This window comes from Coregonus lavaretus (genome assembly GCF_964263955.1).
Source record: "Coregonus lavaretus genome assembly, chromosome: 11".
Lineage (NCBI taxonomy): Eukaryota > Metazoa > Chordata > Actinopteri > Salmoniformes > Salmonidae > Coregonus > Coregonus lavaretus.
Window position 1 is genome coordinate 16707304 of NC_139998.1, and position 25113 is coordinate 16732416.

General features: G+C 42.8%; 1 protein-coding gene across 1 annotated transcript in view; it reads right to left on the minus strand.

The window, feature by feature from the left end:
* Positions 1-22555, minus strand: part of LOC311137366 (protein O-mannosyl-transferase TMTC2-like) — a gene marked incomplete at its 5' end in the record, with an annotated part of 194745 nt that extends 172190 nt beyond the window's left edge. Inside the window, one exon of the mRNA XM_084171814.1 lies at positions 22473-22555. Within this exon, the coding sequence (XP_084027940.1) occupies positions 22473-22555 (83 nt within the window). The remainder of the gene's footprint in view (positions 1-22472) is intronic.
* Positions 22556-25113: the final 2558 nt, after the last annotated feature.

Genomic DNA, 25113 nt, shown 5'->3' on the forward strand with positions numbered 1-25113 from the left:
CAATTAGACAGGATGATATCTATGAGGGTGCCCATGTTTACGGATTTAGGGTTGTACCTGGTAGGTTCCTTGATAATTTGTGTGAGATTGAGGGCATCTAGTTTAGATTGTAGGACGGCCGGGGTGTTAAGCATATCCCAGTTTAGGTCACCAAGCAGTACGAACTCTGAGGATAGATGGGGTTCAATCAAATCACATATGGTGTCCAGGGCACAGCTGGGGGCTGAGGGGGGTCTGTAGCAACAGTGATAGACTTATTTCTGGAAAGGTGGATTTTTAGAAGTAGAAGCTCAAACTGTTTGGGCACAGACCTGGATAGTATGATAGATCTCTACAGTAGATTGCAACTCCGCCCCCTTTGGCAGTTCTATCTAGACGGAACATTTTGTAGTTGAGGATGGACATTTCAGAGTTTTTGGTGGTCATCTAACCAGAGTACCTTCTTCCATATGTTTGGGTAGTCTCCCACATGCCTTTTGGCGAACACCAAACATGTTTGCTTATTTTTTTCTTAAAGCAATGGCTTTTTTCTGGCCACTCTTCCGTAAAGCCCAGCTCTGTGGAGTGTACGGCTTAAAGTGGTCCTATGGACAGATACTCCAATCTCCGCTGTGGAGCTTTGCAGCTCCTTCAGGGTTATGTTTGGTCTCTTTGTTGCCTCTCTGATTAATGCCCTCCTTGCCTGGTCCGTGGGTTTTGGTGGGCTGCCCTCTCTTGGCAGCTTTGTTGTGGTGCCATATTCTTTCCAATTTTTTATAATGGATTTAATGGTGCTCCGTGGGATGTTCAAAGTTTCTGATATTTTTTTATAACCCAAACCTCATCTGTACTTCTCCACAACTTTGTCCCTGACCTGTTTGGAGAGCTTCTTGGTCTTCATGGTGCCGCTTGCTTGGTGGTGCCCCTTGCTTAGTAGTGTAGCAGACTCTGGGGCCTTTCAGAACAGGTGTATATATACTGAGATCATGTGACACTTAAATAAAGTCCACCTGTGTGCAATCTAACTAATTATGTGACTTCTGAAGGTAATTTGTTGCACCAGATCTTATTTAGGGGCTTCATAGCAAAGGGGGTGAATATATATGCACGCACCACTTTTCCGGTATTTATTTTTAAGATTTTTTTTTAAACAAGTTATTTTTTTTCATTTCACGTCACCAATTTGGACTATTTTGTGTATGTCCATTACATGAAATCCAAATAAAAATCCATTTAAATTACAGGTTGTAATGCAACAAAATAGGAAAAACGCCAAGGGGGATGAATACTTTTGCAAGGCACTGTAAGGGTATCGCAATTAAGCTGCAGATGCCCCATTTGTATGAAAAGCATGACACAAAGTGGTGGGCTAAAATATAGGCCAGCTTTGGTTGAGGACTGAGAACTTAACATGCTCTTCTCACACCAGAACAGTCGTGAAGACGGCAACACCTATTCTCCCTCAGGAGGGTGAAACGATTTGGCATGGCCTCTCAGATCCTCAGGAACTTTTACAGCTGCACCATTGAGAGCATCCTGACTGGTTGTATCACCGTCTAGCTTGGCAACTTTACCACCCGTGACCGGAAGGCCCTACAGAGAGTGGTGCGGATGGCACAACACATCATGGGGGCGAGCTCCCAGTCATCCAGGACATACATACCAGGCGGTTTCTGAGAAAGGCCAAACAATTTGCCAAAGACTCCAGCCACCCGAGACATGGACTGTTCTCCATGCTCCAGTCAAGCAGGCAGTACCGGTGCCTCAAGGCTCAACTAATCTTCTCCCTCTCCCACAGACTATCCACACTGACACTATGCCCATCCACAGGTCTCTACCCACTCAGACATAACCTAGGCTGCTGCTAAAATGATTATTGATTAGATGTATTACTCCATTACACTGCTGTCCATTGATTATTGACTGCCATCACCATGAGTATCTATCTATTTATCCTGCTACTGGTCACTATTACTCCTGTTTAGATGTACAGTATACAGTATTACATTAGTATATTACCATAAGTATTTATACATTCCTGCTACTACTGTATTTCACTTTCCACTTTTTATGTATAAACCCACCTCAACCACTCCTGTACCCCTGCACATTGAATAAGGTACTGGCACTGACATGTACACCACCGGTCAAAAGTTTTAGAAAACCTACTCATTCAAGGGTTTTTCTTAATTTTTTACTATTTTCTACATTGTAGAATAATAGTGAAGACATCAAAACTATTAAATAACACATTTGGAATAATGTAGGAACCAAAAAAGTGTTAAACAAATCAAAATACATTTTATATTTGAGATTCTTCAAATAGCCACCCTTTGCCTTGATGACAGCTTTGCACACTCTTGTGGACTTGGTATTTTACCAAATAGGGCTATCTTCTGTATACCCCCCTACCTTGTCACAACACAACTGATTGGCTCAAACGCATCAAGGAAAGAAATTCCACAGATTAACTTTTAAGAAGGCACACATGTTACTTGAAATGCATTCCAGGTGAAGCTGGTTGAGAGAATGCCGAGAGTGTGCAAAGTGCAAAACTTTCATCAAGGCAAAGGGTGGCACTTTGAAGAATCTCAAATATAAAATATATTTTGATTTGTTTAACACTTTTTTGGTTACTAAATTACTCCATATCCAACAGACATCTTACAACTCTTCTCACTGCAAGATTCTTCTATCAGACACAGCTGCCATGTGTTACACCAGTGCATCCTGAGAAATGGAAACAGAACCTGGTAGTATTCTTTCCCAAGGCTTCTGATTACCAGAGACCCCATCTTTGTTCATGTCGAGTAATTACCACACAATTAAAGGCTCAAGGATCACACAAACACAGAGTGTGGGCCCTTCCAATTCATCTGTTTCTCATGACACCCAGTATCAATCACTCCCATGGTTTACTTCCAGACGCCTCTCCCAATACAGCACCCAGTGGGTGAGATACACCACGTCTCCAGAAACACCTCAGATCTCTATGTGTCGGCCCCACATGCTATGGATCACATGTTAAGAAGATATGAAAGAGTCATTTTTAGTGCATTTTCATTTCCTTGTGCTAGTCAAAAAATGGGCTTTGTGGTGCTATTCTTCAATATGTAGGCTAAGTGCACAAGCCATTTTGAGATGGTATCCAGGCCCAGGGTGTATATATAATGCATAAAAGCATATGCCGCTGTGACATTGCAGGCAAGAAACACTAAAACACTTTATTTTCCATCATGGATACCCTTTATTGACAAACTGGGGTTGAATGAAAATGGAAAAGTCTTCCAATGAGGACCAGACATCTGTGTCTCAGTGCCGAACTGCGACACACACTTTTATTCATCAACAGAACTCAACCCCCATAATGTCAGTCTGTAGCGCCTCTATGGTGAATGACAATAGCTGAGGAGCATTGCTGAGGGAGATTACAGATAATGTTGTCAATCTATTCTGTTCAAACAAAGAGCCTGGGTCCAGTGAGCACACATGGCACCAACCTGAGGAGGCCGGGCTGTGCTAGCTAGCTGCCATTCAGTACTCAGACACATCAATCAGAGAGAGTGACAAGCGCCCCACATTACCAATCCTGAAATGTGGGTCCAAATGAGCCCTGATGAGTGACAATTTGTTTCAAGAGTTCCCGCTCAGATGTGAATGGCTTCAAGAAAACACCAGGCTTTTACAGCAGTCACTCACCCTAAAGCAAAGCAGAGCTTAAAACACCAATCAGTACTAGGATGGATTGACCTAAACTGCTCCTTATTAGACAGGCTGAGGATTTTACCGTGTGGCTGAATTGACTGAGCTAAATATGGAGGTGGGGGCGATGCCTAAAGAATACCCATGCAAAGCCTCTGATGAGATCTCTAACAGCTCATCAGGTAAACGTCCTTTAAGTCTTTAGGCTGCCGGAGTCCATGGTCAGGACTCCTACTGTTCTGTACAGACTGAGAACAGACAGCACAAGGTCTTCTTAGCAGCATGAGCCAACAGACAGTAGATCAGAGATCAGCCTTCTTCCTAATGTTCTTTCTCTTCCTCTCCAGATTGAATACTTCTTTATTTTTCTTGAGAGCACATTTATGAAGTCTCATTAGTCTGTCAGATGAGCTGACAGCACTCCACTTCAGCTTCTCAAACCTCAGGGGCCAAGAAGTTTTTTAAAAACAGTTGCACGCACTCACTCAGAACCCCAAACTTCCTCACCGACCAAAAATAAGCCCCTGTCACTCGCCATGTGTATCCTCCTTGCGTCAGAGAGGAAGAACTCACTTGGCTGGATCACTATAGGGGAAAAACATATATATATACCAATGCTATGGTATGCGATCCTGAGGGTCAATGCGCAGCCAAAATAAACTACAGGAATCAAATGTGTTAATGTTTCAAACAGTGGGTGGACTGACACTCTCTATCACTGACTCACTGGTGAAGTCTTCATGAAAAACTTGCTGTTTAAAAATACATATGTTTGATGGTGAGAGAGAGAGATGGAAGAGAGAGAGAGAGTTGGCTGAAAATGTGAAATGCAATATAACATGAGCCTTTCTCCATCTGGAGAAATGTCAGACTTGTCTTCTTCTCAGAGCCAGGAAAACTGGAATTAGAATAAAATCCATTACACACTAAACTTCATTACCATAGTTGTTACTTGTTGTGCAAATAATGCCATTTGTATGCAACTGTCCAACACACACACAAAAAACACAGTTATGGCCAAAACAGAAATAGGGTTGCCAAAACCCTCACTGCTCAGCAGACGTTAAACTAACGGCCAGCCTGGATTAGACTGAGCACAGAGAAAAAAAGGTAGGATGAAGTTAGTTCCAGCTCCAATAGCGATGACTTAACATTGCAACATCTCTGGTTTCATTCTTTCATATCCCACACAACCACTTGGTGAAAAGCCCCAGAGAGCTGAGATTACAGTGCGGGAGTGGATTCAACTCTTGCCCTCTCTCAATGTAGCAATTTGATGAAATGCTGGGGGTCACACTTCCAAGCAGTTTTTTCACCCACTTAAGAGAAACGATGTACAGTAAAGACTGGATGTTAATATGTGCTGATGTCCCAAAGGTTGCCAGATGATGCAGTGACGTGAATTCAAAGTACGCTGGGAGGACTCGTGCTTTTACAGTAGCAATTAGAGACAGACCGTGACAACCTGAGATGGGTTCTCCATCACACAGACCCGGATGACATAAAACACTGTACTGGGCAGGGCCATCACTGGGACTGGTATTCTGGTCCCAAGTGCAGGCACCTCCCACACAGCCTACCCACAAATCACCATCAAAATACTTTTTGACTTACAACACACCTTGGCCTAATCCTTCTCTTTCTCTTTGTGCTGTAACAAACCATGCACATCTGTGGCCTCACTATGACCTCAGCAGTGAGGACAGTAGCAGTAAGCCTGTCACGTCCCTCTGTGGGTCAACCTGAGAGAAGGGCCTGTTTGTCAACAGCACAGTAGCTAAATCTAACTAACCGCAGGTCCTCATGTCCTACATCTGACTCACTCTCCAAAAACAGGATACTGTAATCATATTTAAAACCGCTTAGACCACAATAATATTAGAACCTCAAAGAAATCCAACACTTGTATTTTGCAGCACTGGATACAGCAGAGTGCTTCTCCACCAGAGAACATTCACTGGCTAAGAAAAGTTCATTTATAAAATAAGGTCATTTTAATTTCTTCTTTCCCAACTCTTCCGACACCCTTCCATCCCACAGCCATGCCACCCACTGCTGAGCGGACACAACAGAACAGCTTGAGTTGGCCATTGCAAAACTGAGTTCTCCCTCCCATTGAGTAGGCTACATTAACCCAGGCACGTACACCCACAAAGAGCAGACCTGATTGGTTCTGACAAGTTGGTCCACAAAGGTGCCACAACAGTGAGGTCTTATTTCATTGTCTGCCCAAAACAACAGCCGACACAACCAGGGCTTTAATTCGCCCATCTGTGACAAATAAGGACCTTCATTGAGTCCAGGGAGAATAGTGAGACCACACAGTCCCTTCACAATACACAAAGGCACAGGCCTGGCCACGCTGTCCCAGTCTTATCACAATGTGCCAATGTCCCATGTTACGGGGAAACAAGGCCACCGATGAACTATAGCATCCTTGTTCGATATTGGCAACAAGGGAGTTGTTGTTTCTAATGGATTGGGTTCTCTGCTTACACTCGCCCCCTCATCCAAAGCCCCTGTTAATCCCATTAATATGAAGAGAGCTCGGCAACCCGGGCCTGGACACGGCATTAGATCCAAAGCCAACATTGGTCCTCTGAATCCAAGGCCTTGTCTAGACCCATTACCGACTCACCCACATTAAATCAAATGATTTGAGACCCATGTCTAATGATGGGAGGAAACATTACACCAAATCTTTCCTGAGGGGGGCCTCCCTTCAAGCATTGTGGAGAGTGCAGTACCAAAGATATCTCGTTGTCTGGTTGTGCTGCAAGGGTTTTACTCTTTGACCAAGCAGCTTTTTCCAAAAACATGATTTTTACCCAGACAAGCTTCAAGTCTTCTTTTGGCAGCTTAAGTACTTATGTCTCATTACCTTGTCGCACTGTTGAATTTTTCGCAATGCACTACTGCCCATGTGAAGGATTTTAATCCTGGATGATTCAATCTGCTGTCATATGTACGTCTAAGGTGATTATGATTAGTTTCTGTGTGGGTGTGTATAAACGTGTGTGTGTGTGTCAAGAGGGGTGGTAGGCGCACCACATGATACCTTTGGAGAGATAATATGTTGGCTTTAATTAAATAGCCAGCAAAGAGATTGTGAAAAGGCAAAGAGGGCGCTGATTAAACTCTTGTGTAGCGTGGTTCAAGTTAATCTTTAATGCTGTCCACCACAAAGCAGTAAACCCGACAACTACTTATGGCCCATTCCTCATCTCTGTGGGTTCCAGTAGGATGAATACAAAGCATCCAAGGCTGCTTAATTTGGGAGGACTGACTGTGAGGCTGTCTGTCTGTGCACAGGGTCTTTCATGAATCGGTGGTGGGCAGTGACTGATCAGGCCAACTCACACTCACCCTGTTCCAACTGCACCACACACGACAATCATCTGCCCAGGCAATCACAGAGGCAATTTACTCCCCTACTTTGGCAGCAGAATGGGCCAGGCCTATCCAATTTCTCCCATGGAGAGAGAGGGTAAGACCCGATGGATGGATGTCCCCTATCTTAAGTCCCCTTTCTTAAGTCTAGACACCATCTGGACAACGGTGGTTATGGCTATCTGGTGGCATCTCTGGAACATGTTCATCATTTTAAAATGCCATCAATAAGGAATGTAAATCAAAAGATAATTGACTTGCACTTGACATTTTGCACTACCATTTTTAATCAACCTATAGTGATGCATTACAGAGGATGTGACTTTGAAATTATGTTTAAAAAATATAGTATGTTACTACACAGTAGATACCTATCCAAAAGGTTATTACTCTCCACAAATTCCCTTGATGATTTTTTAATCCCAATTACAGGTTTGATCACCTGAAGCAGTGCTCAGACAGTGAGAGCTCAGCGGGATAATGACTGAGAAAGTTCACCTCAGCACGGCAGGGTCACACCAGCCGACACACAGATCACCCAGTGGGAGCTTCCATCACACACTGCGCCGCAGAGGAGCTAAATAGTAATAGTGTTGACGGTCACTGAGAGAAGCAGTGACCCAGAAGGAAAGGGGAGTAAAATATACCCCAGAGTTAGTTAACAGTGCTGCTGCATAACATGTAGCCCCAATCCCTCCCTCACTTCCTACTCACTTCCTGTCATTCCACGTTGAGTCTGATTGTGTGCTGTACAGTGCATCAACAACACATTCTCATGTTAAAACTTGGAATATTGAGCACATTTTTCCAAATTTGATACGATTCGATTGATAATATTAATGGAAATTCACTGCAGGTATTTGAGCTATTCTTTCTTCCGCAGCTCAGGAAATGTATAGTAAAGGTCAGCGTTTTTTTATTAAGTCAGTTTGTCAAGTGACATACCAAGGTCTCCTCAAATAGTATTATGAGGTTGATAATGGTGAGAAAAATGTGCATCGTATCTAGTCAATGGTTTCCCATGGCCTAAAAGTGAACTGATCGATTCCAAGGCTAAAATGCTTCAAGTAATTCTGTGGGTTTATGGGAAACTGAAGCAATGTACAACATACTGAAACCTCTCATTAATAGTATTTTTAGCAACAAATACGGAAAGCTTCTTAGACTATGTTACATTTGTAAAAATAACATTTACAATTTGAGCTCTTTATCTGCTGGAAAATAGAGTTATGAAAGGAAGACAACCCATATATCTGTGGTCGGAACTGTGCTGATCTTTTTGGACTATAGGTAGGTGAGAAATTGTCTGTCTGATCACAATAGAAGCCAATTTCCAAGCATTCGCATAGAGGGAACAATAACTGCATGACTCAATAACTAGAAATTGCAAGAAATGATAATGACTTGAAAATACATCCCTGATTTACACTGTTTCATTGACAGGCCAGAATAATATGGAAGGATATTGTATTGTATGGTAAACCATTTAAATAGGAGAACATATAAAAACTCTTCAGTTTCAATGGCGTTCAAATAAATCCCAAGGCACATAAAAAAATAACAGACGTCAATGTGTGAACAATACCAAAGGACCCCTCTCACACAGACCACCTCGATTGCTTCATCATTCAGACTGTATGGAAAACACTGACGTCTCCATCCTGGCTACACTGAACATGTTCCTCTTGACTGCACCTCAAACCCAAGAGCACAGGGGAGAAAAACCCTCAACGCTTCGCAAACACGACCATCTGGCTGCAGCCGACGGAAGATTAGAGCGGGAGGCTTTGCACGTCTGGTGGGAGTCTGCCGTCCGTGTATCCACGCCACTCTGGAGGCTTCCACTAATTACAGGGCACTGGGAGAGACTGGGGGAGAGATGCTCAGACTCTTGGGTTGACGCCCTTCGGCTTGCTACATTACCACAGTGCTGGGCCTGGGGTGGGCTGGCCCATTCTATCCCACTGGGTGGACATTACAGCCAGAGCCGGAGCAAAGCAGAGCAAAGAAGAACCAGCCCAGACAGCAGTACCACAGAAACCCAACCACGGCCAGCCAGGGCTATTTACAGGGCACAGCCAGCCTCACACGGACAAACAACCCAGATACAGTGGCTTGCGAAAGTATTCACCCCCTTGGCATTTTTCCTATTTTGTTGCCTTACAACCTGGAATTAAAATGGATTTTTTGGGGACTTTTATCATTCAATTTACACAACATGCCTACCACTTTGAAGATGCAAAATATTTTTTTTGTGAAACAAACAACAAAGAAAACAAAAAAAAAGAAAACTTGAGCGTGCATAACTTTTCACCCCCACAAAGTAAATACTTTGTAGAGCCACCTTTTGCAGCAATTACAGCTGCAAGTCTCTTGGGGTATGTCTCTTTAAGCTTGGCACATCTAGCCACTGGGATTTTTGCCCATTCTTCAAGTCAAAACTGATCTAGCTCCTTCAAGTTGGATGGGTTCCACTGGTGTACAGCAATCTTTAAGTCATACCACAGATTCTCAATTGGATTGAGGTCTGGGCTTTGACTAGGCCATTTCAAGACATTTAAATGTTTCCCCTTAAACCACACAAGTGTTGCTTTAGCAGTATGCTTAGGGTCATTGTCCTGCTGGAAGGTGAACCTCTGTCCCAGTCTCAAATCTCTGGAAGACTGAAACAGGTTTCCCTCAACAATTTCCCTGTATTTAGCGCCATCCATCATTCCTTTAATTCTGACCAGTTTCCAGTCCCTGCTGATGAAAAACATCCCCACAGCATGATGCTGCCACCACCATGCTTCACTGTGGGGATGGTGTCCTCGGGGTGATGAGAGGTGTTGGGTTTGCACCAGACATAGCGTTTGCCTTGATGGCCAAAAAGCTCAATTTTAGTCTCATCTGACCAGAGTACCTTCTTCCATATGTTTGGGGAGTCTCCCACATGCCTTTTGGCGAACACCAAACGTGTTTGCTCATTTCTTTCTTTAAGCAATGGCTTTTTTCTGGCCACTCTTCTATAAAGCCCAGCTCTGTGGAGTGTAAGGCTTAAAGTGGTCCTATGGACAGATACTCCAATCTCCGCTGTGGAGCTTTGCAGCTCCTTCAGGGTTATCTTTGGTCTCTTTGTTGCCTCTCTGATTAATGCCCTCCTTGCCTGGTCCGTGAGTTTTGGTGGGCGGCCCTCTCTTGGCAGGTTTGTTGTGGTGCCATATTCTTTCCATATTTTAATAATGGATTTAATGGTGCTCCGTGGGATGTTCAAAGTTACAGATATTTTTTTATAACCGAAACCTCATCTGTACTTCTCCACAACTTTGTCCCTGACCTGTTTGGAGAGCTCCTTGGTCTTCATGGTGCCGCTTGCTTGGTGGTGCCCCTTGCTCCGGGGCCTTTCATAACAGGTGTATATATATTGAGATCATGTGACAGATTGCACACAGGTGGACTTTATTTAACTCATTATGTGTGACTTCTGAAGGTAATTGGTTGCACCAGATCTTATTTAGGGGCTTCATAGCAAAGGGGGTGAATACATATGCATGCACCACTTTTCCGTTATTTATTTTTTAGAATTTTTGGAAACAAGTTAATTATTTAATTTCACTTCACCAATTTGGACTATTTTGTCCATTACATGAAATCCAAATAAAAATCCATTTAAATTACAGGTTGTAATGCAGCAAAATAGGAAAAACACCTAGGGGATGAATTATTTTGCAAGGCACTGAACGTTTATGCCCTCTGCACAGGCAGGAAGGAGTAAAGCAGCAAGGCCTAAGACGTGAAGGACTACATCTTTAGCGTCTGTATTTCCTTTATCCTGGTAGGTACAGTATGTGGGATGTTTTGTCAGTGATGACGATTTCATACATGCACACGTGCACGCACACACAGACAGACACACAGCACTCTGAGCACACTATAAGAGGCTGAGGGTGTTAATGAACAGAAAGCTACTTAGAGGCGGGTGTCATAAAACTAAATGATTCATTATAGTTTGAGCCACTCAGCCTCTCCTTAATGTGATCCGTGGGAAAATACATAATGTCAAGGCTATTTTTGAACAACAGATTACTGGGCAGACAGGCAGGAAAGAACTAAAGACCATAATCCGTTCCGAACACTGAGTAACAACTCATGTTGGAAATAAAATATTCATCCTACCTCTAAGCAGTGCTTTATTTCGGTGAAAATAGTATTCCAATTATTTTCCACATATCCCCATTTCATCATACAGAAAATAAAAAAATCTGAGTCAGACACAAACAGGTCAATTCCCAAATGCTGAGTCTAGGAATTTTGGTATTCCACTGTCTCTCCCCAACTGAGGAACTTTAGAACGACTAATCTTGTGTGTCATTGACCTGAAGCATTTAGCGCTCTAGGCACCAAGTGCCACCCCACATCATCAAACTGCAGTTCTACATGCTTTGTCCATTGCTGTGTCAGGCCACAGCAATGCTCAGTGAGGCTCTATCCTCAATAACAATGTCTTTCACACTTCCATATCACCATTCTAACAACATCACAATCAGAGCTGAGTGCCGTGCAGCATTGATGAGTCTAACCATGACAAGATACAACCAATACAACCCACACAATTTAGCGGTATTGTAACTTATGTACCATGAAGGGTACTTTGAGATCAAAGCTCTCATTTCATCATGAAATGGTCAACATTATTTAAGAAAACAGCATGTAGGCCTAGGCTTCCTGAAAAGATTAAGCTCTATTGCTGTCTTTCTACAAAGACATTCAGGTTGATCAATTCTCAGGGGTGACCAAGGAGAACAGCTTTATTTTCCTACTCCTGTCCTCCACATTAACCTTTGATTCAGTTCAGTACCATTCAAACAAAATCACGGATGTTTTTGCAACTTAAATCCAATCACCAACATTTAATAACGCTGACGATGCAGCTAATGCCTTAACCAGGTTGACACAACCTGCAGAGTGCCAGTAGCGTTGCGCGGGTATAATGTAAATGTAAAAATCACTGGGGAAGCCAAGCCAGGAAAAAAAGTGCCAAATTACCAACCTATGTGTTGTGATTATTGCATTGTTTGCTCTATAACCTGTTAGTTAATATGCCTTGCCACTGTGATATATAGGCAGAGACAATAAGGAGACACAATGGCAGAATAAATTCAACCACACCTTTGTTTCATCACAAAACCAGAGAGCAACCTCTGTCCGGTGAAGTCCACAAAGCATATTGCATGTAACAATCTGTTACATGACCTACAGCATGATCAAGCAAGTTAATGTTTTCAACATTTTCGGACGACTAAATAACTATTGATTTAGAACCACAGAGAGTTACCGCAAGTCGGAATGAAAACAGGAGCTGCCTCCACTATTCCAGCACAATTTCAACTTCAACATTTCAACATCATCAAATCACCTATGCTTAGTCTAATACAGTGACAACTAAAAGATACCAAAAACAATTTAGTCCAATTAACGTAAGATAAATATGATGTGGCTGTCCACAGTACTGATTTGTGCGTGTGTGTGTGTGTGTTTGCAAGTAGAGAAAACATGTTGACTTACCCTACTTGTAGAGAAACGCCAATGCATCCTCCTCTCTTTCATGTTGACGAAACGGTCTATGACTGTCATACAGTACATGCTTTTCATTTTTGTTGTCCTAGGCTACCTGGCTTAAATGTTGCTCGCTAGCCTAACTTCCTTTCATGGGCAACAATGAGCCAGCTAGTTAACATTAGCCTACTACATCTAGCTACATATTGAACTTCCATCCTCTCAGCTAAGGGGCACAATGTATGAATTTATGGTTTGATCAGAATTGCTGTTATAATCATTGGCCAGTACAATTAAGTAAAACCACAATCCAAATCCCAATCTCCATCCATGGCTAATTTAGGAAAGGGCCAATTTTAACTAGCTGGCTAGCTAACCACCAGAGGAAAACAACACAACAAATTGCAACAATTAAAATGTTTTCTGTCAATGACGTTTGGCTTTTGATGTGATGTGATTTGTGTGAAACAAAATCTAAACTGCGCCAGGACCATTCACAGTTGAGCTCACTCAGTTCAGCTCAACGCTGATTGGCTATTATTTTATATATTTTTTTATCAAGGGAGGCCAAATGCTCGCTGGCTTCCCTTGCATTCAATGCTACGGGCGGCAACAATATCATACTCTTTTAGACCAGACAGCATCAGATAGATGGCCTACACATACAGAGACAGAGGGCCGCTGTTTTCGCTCGCTCGGATGCTGTTTCCGGTGAGATACATTCAGCCTCTTGCGAATTGAAGGAAAATTATGAAACGAAAGATGAATTATTTCATATGTTTTTTTCTTTTTTTCTTGGTAGATTTTTGGGGAAGCCTGGCATCCCATGGCATCCATGAATACACGGCACTGCAGAGAACAGTCCCTTTCTTTTCTACAGGGTAATAGAGGATTATAGCAATAGGCAGAGATATGAACTATACATATGACTCACTATGTTCTTGTGCAGGTGTCAAGGCTCTGTGTGATAATGATGCCCATGGCCAGATGGAGAACTCCCAGGGGTGATTCTGGCACCACATAATGAACGACTCCTCAAGGCTGGGCTGTTTGTGCAGGGAGGTGGTGGTGGTGCTGAGAGCATTGACAGTGGAAAGCCTTGTGAGGCCCCTGGATTCCTCCATATAAGAGTTGTTTTGTGCTAGGCTAGCAAACACATCACTCAAAATGTGTAGTTAAGGTGTTGTTAACTTTAACCATGATGAGTTACAATGTACAACAACTGGTAAGTGGAAGGTGACTTAAATCAACCAGTAAAACCAGTGATCTTTGAGCAGGGTTGTCCTATAGAGATCTGACTCAGCAAACCCTACATTCATTAAAGCAAGCAGAGCACTCAATTTCTTGTAGGATTAATTTTTTCAAGAATACAACTAAATGTAACGAGAGCAGTATAATTATGTATTCCTAAGCAGCAAGACTCCACGACCAGATCGATGAGAAATCCTTAGGTAGTGTTCTCAGCCACCCTCGATGCTCCTGGCTATGCTCGACACATAGTGCCACATTGGATTTAAACTTTTAATCATTAGCTGGGTTAAGTCAAGGGACTTGAGATTTCTCAACTAGTATACAAAATTGCTTTCTGAATTTTGAGAGGAGGATTTACTAAACTTTGTGATTAAATATCCATATTTGATTCCTTGCTATTTATAATTTAACAACATGTGTTGTTAAGTGCACAACTTGGCCTACATGTAGCTAAAAGGTATAGATAACAGAGATTGCCGTATTAGAATATGCAAGCTGAATTATTGCATTGTCATTACCTAAATATAGAAAAATATATTATAAAAATATATATATATTATTATCCTCGCAAAAAAGCCTGCAGTGTATTATATAAAGTGAGCTCATGGTTTGATTTAGGTGAAGCTTCTCATCCACATATGATATCAGCCATCGTAAAAACCTCTTTCACCATCACTACATCACATCTGCTCCTTCTTGAGGCAAATCACACAATAACAAGTCAGAACAGTGTGTCTCTGTCCAAGGCTGCACTGACACTTGTTTACAGCCTGGGCTCCTCACGGCAGGGCCCAGTGTGACGCCACGCCATTGACGCCCGCTAATTACATAAAAATCTGAACAAACTCCAGTGCTAAAAACAGATACGACAGTTAGTATGTGATATCTCAGAAACAAATAGCATTTGATAGGGTTTGGGGTTAAGTAAAATAGTGGTCTTGTCAGAAGTTAGACTATTATAATTTGGCCAGCTGCCATTTGTTTGCAATTTATGATACTATATTCACATACAGGTGTGTGCCACACACAAACACACACACACTACAACCTGGAGGCTAACATTTATAACGTGTACACTGACACACCCGAGTGATCTTGCAGCAGTCAGTTGTAGCCTTAACCTCTCCACACTCACAAGATGGCGCCGACAGAGAGGGCTGCCTCGCTTCTAGTCCTTAGGAAACTTTGCAGTATTTAGATTTTTTATGTATTATTTCTTACATTGTTAGCCCAAAAAAATCTTAAGTGTTATTACATACAGCCGGGAAGAACTATTGGATATCAGAGCGGCGTCAACTTACCAGCAATACGACTAGGAATACGACTTTCCCGAAGCGGATCTTTTGTTCGCACCACCCAGAGCATTTGAACTGATTCCAGAGGCCGACCCAAAACAACGCCGCCGGAGGAGAGGGAACCGGAGCGGTCTCCTAGTCAGACTTAGGAGGCACGCACAACACCCATCGCTTCCGAGTATATTACTTGCTAATGTCCCTAGACAACAAAGTCGACGAGATCAGGGCAAGGGTCGCTTTCTAGAGAGACATCAGGGATTGTAACATACTCTGTTTCACGGAAACATGGCTCTCTCGGGATATACTATCTCAGTCCATACAGCCATCTGGGTTCTTAGTACATCGCGCCAACAGGAATAAACATCTCTCCGGAAAGAAGAAGGATACCCCCCGTATGCTTCATGACTAACGACTCATGGTGTAATTGTAACAACATACAGGAACTCAAGTCATTTTGTTCACCTGACCTAGAATTCCTCACAATCAAATGCCGACCGTATTATCTCCCAAGAGAATTATCTTTGGTTATTGTTACAGCCGTGTATATCCCCCCTCAACCTGATACCAAGACGGCCCTCAAGGAACTTCACTGGACCTTATGCAAACTGAAACGACATATCCTGAGGCTACATTTATTGTAGCTGGGGTTTTTTAACAAAGCAAATTTGAGAAAAAGGCTACCTAAATTCTATCTGCATATTGAGTGTAGCACTTGTGCTGGAAAAACACTAGACCATTGTTATACTAATTTCCGCGATGCATACAAGGCCCTCCCCCGCCCTCCTTTCGGCAAATCTGACCATGACTCCATTTTGCTCCTCCCTTCCTATAGGCGGAAACTCAAACAGGAAGCACCCGTGCTTAGAACTATTCAACGCTGGTCTGACCAATCGGAACTTACGCTTCAAGATTGTTTTGATCACGCAGACTGGGATATGTTCCGGGTAGCCTCTGAGAATAATATAGACGTACACGCTGATTCGGTGAGTGGATTTATAAGGAAGTGTATAGGAGATGTCGTACCCACTGTGACTATTAAAACCTACCCTAATCAGAAACCGTGGATATATGGCAGCATTCGCGAAAAACTGAAAGCACGAACCACCACATTTAACCATGGCAAGGTGACAGGGAATATGGCAGAATACAAACAGAGTGGTCGTTCCCTCCGCAAGGCAATCAAACAGGCAAACGTCAATATCGAGACAAAGTGGAGTCACAATTCAACGGCTCAGACACAAGACGTATGTGGAAGGGTTTACAGACAATCACGGACTACAATAGGAAAACCAGCCACGTCACGGACACCGACGTCTTGCTGCCAGACAAGCTAAACAAGTTATTTGCCCGCTTTGAGGATAACACAGTACCACCGATGTGGCCAGCTACCCATGGCTGTGGGCTCTCCTTCTCCGTGGCCGATGTGAGTAAGAATTTAAACGTGTTAACCCTCGCAAGGCTGCCGGCCCAGACGGCATTCCTAGCCACGTCCTCAGAGCATGCGCAGACCAGCTGGTTGGTGTGTTTACGGGCATATTCAATCTCTCCCTATCCCAGTCTGCTGACCCCACATGCTTCAAGATGGCTACCATTGTTCCTGTACCCAAGAATGCAAAGGTAACTGAACTAAATGACTATCACCCCGTAGCACTCACTTCTGTCATCATGAAGTGCTTTGAGAGACTAGTCAAGGATCAAATCAACTCCAACTTACCTGTCACCCTAGACCCACTTCAATTTGCTTACCGCCCCAATAGCTCCGCAGACGATGCAATCGCCATCACACTGCACACTGCCCTATCCCATCTGGACAAGAGGAATACCTATGTAAGAATGCTGTTCATTGACTATAGCTAAGCATTCAACACCATAGTACCCTCCAAGCTCATCATCAAGCTTGAGGCCCTGGTTCTCAACCCCGCCCTGTGCAATTGGGTCCTGGACTTCCTGACGGGCCGCCCCCAGGTGGTGAAGGTAGGAAACAACATCTCCACTTCACTGATCCTCAACACTGGGGCCCCACAAGGGTGTGCGCTCAGCCCCCTCCTGTACTCCCTGTTCACCCATGACTGCGTAGCCATGCACGCCTCCAACTCAATCATCAAGTTTGCAGACGACACAACAGTAGTAGGTTTGATTACCAACAACGATGAGACAGCCTACAGGGAGGAGGTGAGGGCTCTCGGAGTGTGGTGTCAGGAAAATAACCTCTCACTCAATGTCAAAAAAACAAAGGAGATGATCGTGGACTTCAGGAAACAGCAGAGGGAGTACTCCCATATCCACATCGACGGGACAGCAGTGGAGAAGGTGGAAAGTTTTAAGTTCCTCTGCGTACATACAGTGGGGAGAACAAGTATTTGATACACTGCCGATTTTGCAGGTTTTCCTACTTACAAAGCATGTAGAGGTCTGTAATTTTTATCATAGGTAGTACACTTCAACTGTGAGAGACGGAATCTAAAACAAAAATCCAGAAAATCACATTGTATGATATTTAAGTAATGAATTTGCATTTTATTGCATGACATAAGTATTTGATACATCAGAAAAGCAGAACTTAATATTTGGTACAGAAACCTTTGTTTGCAATTACAGAGATCATACGTTTCCTGTAGGTCTTGACCAGGTTTGCACACACTGCAGCAGGGATTTTGGCCCACTCCTCCATACAGACCTACTCCAGATCCTTCAGGTTTCGGGGCTGTCGCTGGGCAATACGGACTTAAAGCTCCCTCCAAAGATGTTCTATTGGGTTCAGGTCTGGAGACTGGCTAGGCCACTCCAGGACCTTGGGATGCTTCTTACGGAGCCACTCCTTAGTTGCCCTGGCTGTGTGTTTCGGGTCGTTGTCATGCTGGAAGACCCAGCCACGACCCATCTTCAATGTTCTTACTGAGGGAAGGAGGTTGTTGGCCAAGATCTCGCGATACATGGCCCCATCCATCCTCACCTCAATACGGTGCAGTCGTCCTGTCCCCTTTGCAGAAAAGCATCCCCAAAGAATGATGTTTCCACCTCCATGCTTCACGGTTGGGATGGTGTTCTTGGGGTTGTACTCATCCTTCTTCCTCCAAACACGGCGAGTGGAGTTTAGACCAAAAAGCTCTATTTTTGTCTCATCAGACCACATGACCTTCTCCCATTCCTCCTCTGGATCATCCAGATGGTCATTGGCAAACGTCAGACGGGCCTGGACATGCGCTGGCTTGAGCAGGGGGACCTTGCGTGCGCTGCAGGATTTTAATCCATGACGGCGTAGTGTGTTACTAATGGTTTATCTTTGAGACTGTGGTCCCAGCTCTCTTCAGGTCATTGACCAGGTCCTGCCGTGTAGTTCTGGGCTGATCCCTCACCTTCCTCATGATCATTGATGCCACACGAGGTGAGATCTTGCATGGAGCCCCAGACCGAGGGTGATTGACCGTCATCTTGAACTTCTTCCATTTTCTAATAATTGCGCCAACAGTTGTTGCCTTCTCACCAAGCTGCTTGCCTATTGTCCTATAGCCCATCCCAGCCTTGTGCAGGTCTACAATTTGATCCCTGATGTCCTTACACAGCTCTCTGGTCTTGTCCATTGTGGAGAGGTTGGCGTCTGTTTGATTGAGTGTGTGGACAGGTGTCTTTTATACAGGTAACGAGTTCAAACAGGTGCAGTTAATACAGGTAATGAGTGGAGAACAGGAGGGCTTCTTAAAGAAAAACTAACAGGTCTGTGAGAGCCGGAATTCTTACTGGTTGGTAGGTGATCAAATACTTATGTCATGCAATAAAATGCAAATTAATTACTTAAAAATCATACAATGTGATTTTCTGGATTTTTTAGATTCCGTCTCTCACAGTTGAAGTGTACCTATGATAAAAATTACAGACCTCTACATGCTTTATAAGTAGGAAAACCTGCAAAATCGGCAGTGTATCAAATACTTGTTCTCCCCACTGTATCACTGACAAACTGAAATGGTCCACCCACACAGACAGTGTGGTGAAGAGGTGCAACAGCATCTCTTCAACCTCAGGAGGCTGAAGGAATTTGGCCTGTCACCTAAAACCCTCACAAACTTTTACAGATGTACAATTGAGAGCATCCTGTCGGGCTGTATCACCGCCTGGTACGGCAACTGCACCGCCCAAAACCGCAGGGCTCTCCAGAGGGTGGTGCAGTCTGCACAACGCATCACTGGTGGCAAACTCCCTGCCCTTCAGGACACCTACAGCACCCGATGTCACAGGAAGGCCAAAAAGATAATCAAGGATAACTACCACTCGAGCCACTGCCTGTTCACCCCGCTATCATCCAGAAGGCGAGGTCAGTACAGGTGCATCAAAGCTGGGACCAAGAGACTGAAAAACAGCTTTTATCTCAAGGCCATCAGACTGTTAAACAGTCATCACTAGCACAGAGAGGCTGCTGCCTATATACAGACTTGAAAATCACTGGCCACTTTAATAAATGGAACACTAGTCACTTTAATAATGCCACTTTAATAATGTTTACATATCTTGCATTACCCATCTCATATGTACAGTGGCTTGCGAAAGTATTCACCCCCCTTGGCATTTTTCCTATTTTGTTGCCTTACAACCTGGAATTAAAATGGATTTTTGGGGGGGATTTGTATCATTTGATTTACACATCACTCTGCAAAATATTTTTTATTGTGAAACAAACAAGAAATAAGACAAAAAAACAGAAAACTTGAGCGTGCATAACACTGGCCCTGTGTGGGTCGCCAGCCAATGGTGCGCGTCGCCAGCGCGGCCCGGCCTGTCCCTGCTCCCCGCACCAAGCCAATGGTGCGCGTCGCCAGCCCGGCCCGGCCTGTTCCTTCCCCTCGCACCAAGCCAATGGTGCGCGTCGTCAGCCCGGTCCGGCCCGTCCCTGCTCATTTCACTTCACCAATTTGGACTATTTTCTGTATATCCATTACATGAAATCCAAATAAAAATCCATTTAAATTACAGGTTGTAATGCAACAAAATAGGAAAAACGCCAAGGGGGATGAATACTTTTGCAAGGCACTGTATTTACTGTATTCTATACTATCTATTGCATCTTAGCCTATGACACTCTGATAATGACATTGCTCATCCATTTATTTATATATTCTTATTCCATTCCATTCCTTTACTTAGATTGTGGGTATTAGGTTTTTGTTGTGGAACTGTTAGATATTACTTGCTAGATATTGCTGCACTGTCAGAACTAGAAGCACAAGCATTTCGCTACACTCACAATAACATCTGCTAACCATGTGTATGTGACCAATACATTTGATTTGATTTGACTTGACATTGCAGCCACTCCCAGGCAGATTTATGAAAACTGAACACCCCTGCTCTCACATGAGAGAAGGTGTGTCCTGAGCACAAAGTACAAAGGCATGTACTCCTGTATAAGTTTATGACTCCATCACAACAAATGTAGGCAATAAGATTACAATGAAACTTTGGTTTCATGGTTTAAGTGAAAGAATGATGCCATACATGAACGGAACACACCACTTGGCATGAGTGCTGTAGATTTACATTCACTGAACAGCATCCTCAGGCTACATTTTAATGGCTATTATTACTCCATCTCAATTTATCCACTAGTAGGAACCGTAGCACTTATACTAATAACTTAATTTCCTATAGGGCATAGCTGTCCAAATACACAGCCTGGCCTCAGAGCCATATGAAATATACTTTAGGTATTTCTGAGCACCTACAAGACGTATCATACCTACTAATGGTGTAGTTACTTGAGTCAGAAACGAAAGTAGGGAGGTTGGTCGGGGAGGATGGGTAGGCGTAATCAGTCTAGCAATCCAAAGGTTGCATGTACGCGTCATGTAGCATTTTAGCTAACCAATTAAAAATCATTCTTTAACCTGTCTCCTCCTCTCTACACCGATTGAAGTGATTGAACAAGTGACATCAATAAGGGACCATAGCTTTCACCTGGATTCACCTGGTCAGTCTATGTCATGGAAAGAGCAGGTGTTGTTAATGTTTTGTATACTCAGTGTATGTCCTCTAAATCGTATGATATTGTACGACCGCTATTCCATTCATAATGTAACCTAACGTAACATATCATACTAAATGGAGTGTCACAGATTTATGTACAGAATAATACAAATTGCCCTGAGACCACCTCCAATTCTGCATGTATCAAACCAGTTATAAAATATTGAAATGTAATACAGTGTGATTTGCACTCCACTATAGGCCTACCATGTAGTACACTTACCTACCTATTTAGGCATCTTACACCACAGCATCAGTTGAGTTTGAAAACCATGGTGTAAATTTCGACATCACGCATTAAAAGTTAATACATTTATATGAATCAATCACTCGTTAAATCAATCAACCAAGCTATTATACTGAGGCCATTATGTTTATCTGCCCAAAAGTATAGCAGCAGTTGGTAAAATAAAACTGTAAAGGTGTTGTGTTAAGATCTTCAGCCCTTAGAGGTACTTAAATATGTTTGGCACAATACATTCTCAGCCCCGAGATAAATATTATTTCTCTGGAGGCACTTTTTTTTTTTTATGGTGCATCACAGTCGGCGACAGACTGCACTGAACGCATTTCCACTTTTTAGACAGTTTCTTTTTTAATGGAGCATTAACCACATGATAATTTATCAATATGTTTTAGCCTGCCTAATGATGCTCACTGGTTTTATTTGATTTCAGTTGAGACATGTCCTATCGCTTATTTAAAACAGGGTTGGTTTATTTAATTCGTTTGGGATCATCAATTATTATTGTCTGTTAGAATAATGATATTCAGAAAATATTATTCACCCGTTTCTCGGGACGGTACCACCCTTAACAAATAGGACTGTGTCATACATAGTATCGCTGTTTAAGACGAGACGTGGCCATGACAATGGTTTTAATGCAGTGCTATGTACATATTATTTTTATTTATTATTCATGGTGCTGCCTGATGCAACTACTAGCATGTCATTATGGAGTTACAATGTATCAAATGACCTTCCTAATAATTTTGTTGCGTTCGGTTCATATCGCCTGCAACTATGTATCATTGGATCCTCTCAGGACTCAAACTTTTTGCAGAGACACGGTACTGGCAAGCAAGTGCCTGCTGTTTACCGAGACCTTGAAGCCAACACAGAGAGAACTGACAGAAGTCACCCTCCCTCTGCCCGCCATTCGGTACGCTACCGCAAAATGTTGTCTAGAGATGTTAAGTAAAATTCTACTATGCCAAGCAATTCGCTACCACTATTAAAAACCACTGTATTCTTTGACAGTAGGGCTACGGGCAGCACAACAATGTCATTCATTCATGTACCTGTCATCGTAGCAGAAATCGGCGCCCAGGGTGTTGACATAGAGGACCAAAGCCACGGCGCTGCACACGAATTCTGCAATCATTTCTCAAAAAAATAAACAAGGAAAGAAAACGAAGAACAGTGGAAATAGACTTCAAATACTATCTCTATTATCACTCTCCGTCTTTGTCAAGATGCCTCTGCAAACACAGAAATTCCGATTCCACATCCTCGCAAAGTGTTGAAAGCAGATAATCCAGGCAGGCATCCTCCTTCTAACCCATTTTGAGCTAGAGGAGGACAGCTATGATCCGACACGAAATAGAGCAAAACGGCCAGCATTTACAGTATATCTGACTGCATTTGCACGCCTTTCCTACAAGACTGCTCGTGTGATTCATAGTGGTCCGATTGATAAACGTCGTGATTGAGCCGCATGTGGTTTAAATGAGCTTCTGCGCATGTGCGATGCCCCTCCTCGCAGTGAATAGAAGAAAATGATGCTGATGATTTGAGGATTAGGCTAGAGCTAGACTGCATGATGGGACACATCTTTATTGCCAACTGCTGTATCCCCAGTGCCTTTCTATGGGTATTCTAGCCATAATTACTGTATATAGCCCCTTATGAGTGTGAATATGTCAATCTTGATGGAGCAGTGACACCAGTCCCAACAGTTTTTTTTCCAGTTTTCACCCTCTGGAGAGCTCTTTGTATAGGCCTACACAGCATAGTGCCATAATCTGGTTTTAATCCGAGCAGTAGGCTATAGCAGGGTTTCCCAAACTCGGTCCTGGGGTGCACATTTTGGTGTTTGCCCTAGCACTACACAGCTGATTAAAATAATGAAAGCTTTATGATGAGTTGGTTATTTGAATCAGCTGTGTAGTGCTAGGGAAAAAATCTAAACGTGCACCCAGGGGCTGCCCCAGGACCAAGTTTGGGAAACCCTGGGCTATAGGGCTTCACTCTCCAGGTATACAAAGCACTAGGTTTGATCTGCCCTCTGCTGCAACCAATTTTATATATAAATATAATGTAACCTAATTCAATAGAACTACTGGCCCAAAAGGATACAAAATATTATTTATTTAGGCTTCAAATGTCTGTTGATTATTGGATTATAAAATCTGAAATGGCATACTGGCAGTCATAACTCTTAAATTATGAATCAACCAAAACTAGATTTTTAGATATAGATTGAACTAATTAGTATTGATAAGAAACTAAGGATTATATGTCAGAAATGATCATGTGAAAGTACAGTAGTCTGCTCTAGAGCGTTACAACATGTTAACCCTGTAGTAAATATTCCATGGGGGCCTTCAGAGTCAAAACACTCCAAGGTGCAATAAACCTGAGGCAGAAAAGACAATCCATTCAAAAAGTAGTTAACAATATTTTAAGAAGCCTCAGTAGAGAACTTAACAACTAACAATGATGAAAGAGGTAAATAAGAGTTTATTATTTGTTTTAAATAAAATTTACCAAAGCTTATTGTGTGAAACAAATGTATGGCAGAAATAAATATGAACACTTGGGGAAAACTGTGTTTCCAGGGGAGTAGGCCTGATATGTATATGCCCTATTACTATCCATAATGTATAACACGGTTAATACACATTTATAGCAGGTTCATTACTTTAGTATGAATCAAACCAAGCGGGTTGTTTTTACAGCAATTATTTACTTTTTCTTGACTTGTGGCCATTGCAGGCTACTACGAGTGCTTCCATTGGCCTTTCAAAACGTCCAGTAGAGGGCTCACCCAGCAAGAAGAGCAACACTGAGTGTACTCAGTAACAGGGAGTCTGAAACACTGAAGCAAAGCAGCACAGTCATTCTTTCAACTGTAGCAAATGTTTTACACTAAAGCAAGTGTTTTCAACATCCACTATTGGAATATAACCATTTGAATGTTTTGAGATTGCAAACTATTAAGGAGAATGTGAGGAGGTAGGGGAACAGATGAGAAGAAAAACTAAATCAATCTTTGTGCTCCATAGTGTGCTCCAAAGTGTGCTCCAAAGACAAAGAGGCCAGCATGGTCCACTGCATATTGATGCAATGGTATTTCAATAGAGGGACCCCAGTCTAGCGAGAAAGGCATCAATGTGGCCATTCACTGAACAGCAGGACATGATGATGTAATAGATTTCAAGAATTAATTAAACTGATCGGAGCGACTGACCCAGTCTTTTATGTACCTTTAACCCATCTGCTAGTAAATGTCTGTGATCAGGCTGAAATTTCAGGTGGTCTTTTCAAACAGATCTTACACAAAAAGGTCATTTTCATTATTTTCACAATTTCACTGTATTATTCCAACCATCACAGTGTGGAAATACACTGAGTATACAAAACATTAAGAATACCTACTTCCATGACATAGACAGACTGACCAGGTGAATCCAGGTGAAAGCTACAATCCCTTATTGATGTCACTTGTTAAATCCACCTCAATCAGTGTAGATGAAGGGGAGATAGGTTAAAAAATGATTTTTAAGCCTTGAGACAATTGAGACATGGATTGTGTATGTGTGCCATTCAGAGGGTGAATGGGCAAAATATTGAAGTGCCTTTGAACGGGATATGGTAGTAGGTGCCAGGCACTGTGGAATCATTGGAATCAACATGGGCCATCATCCCTGTGGAACGCTT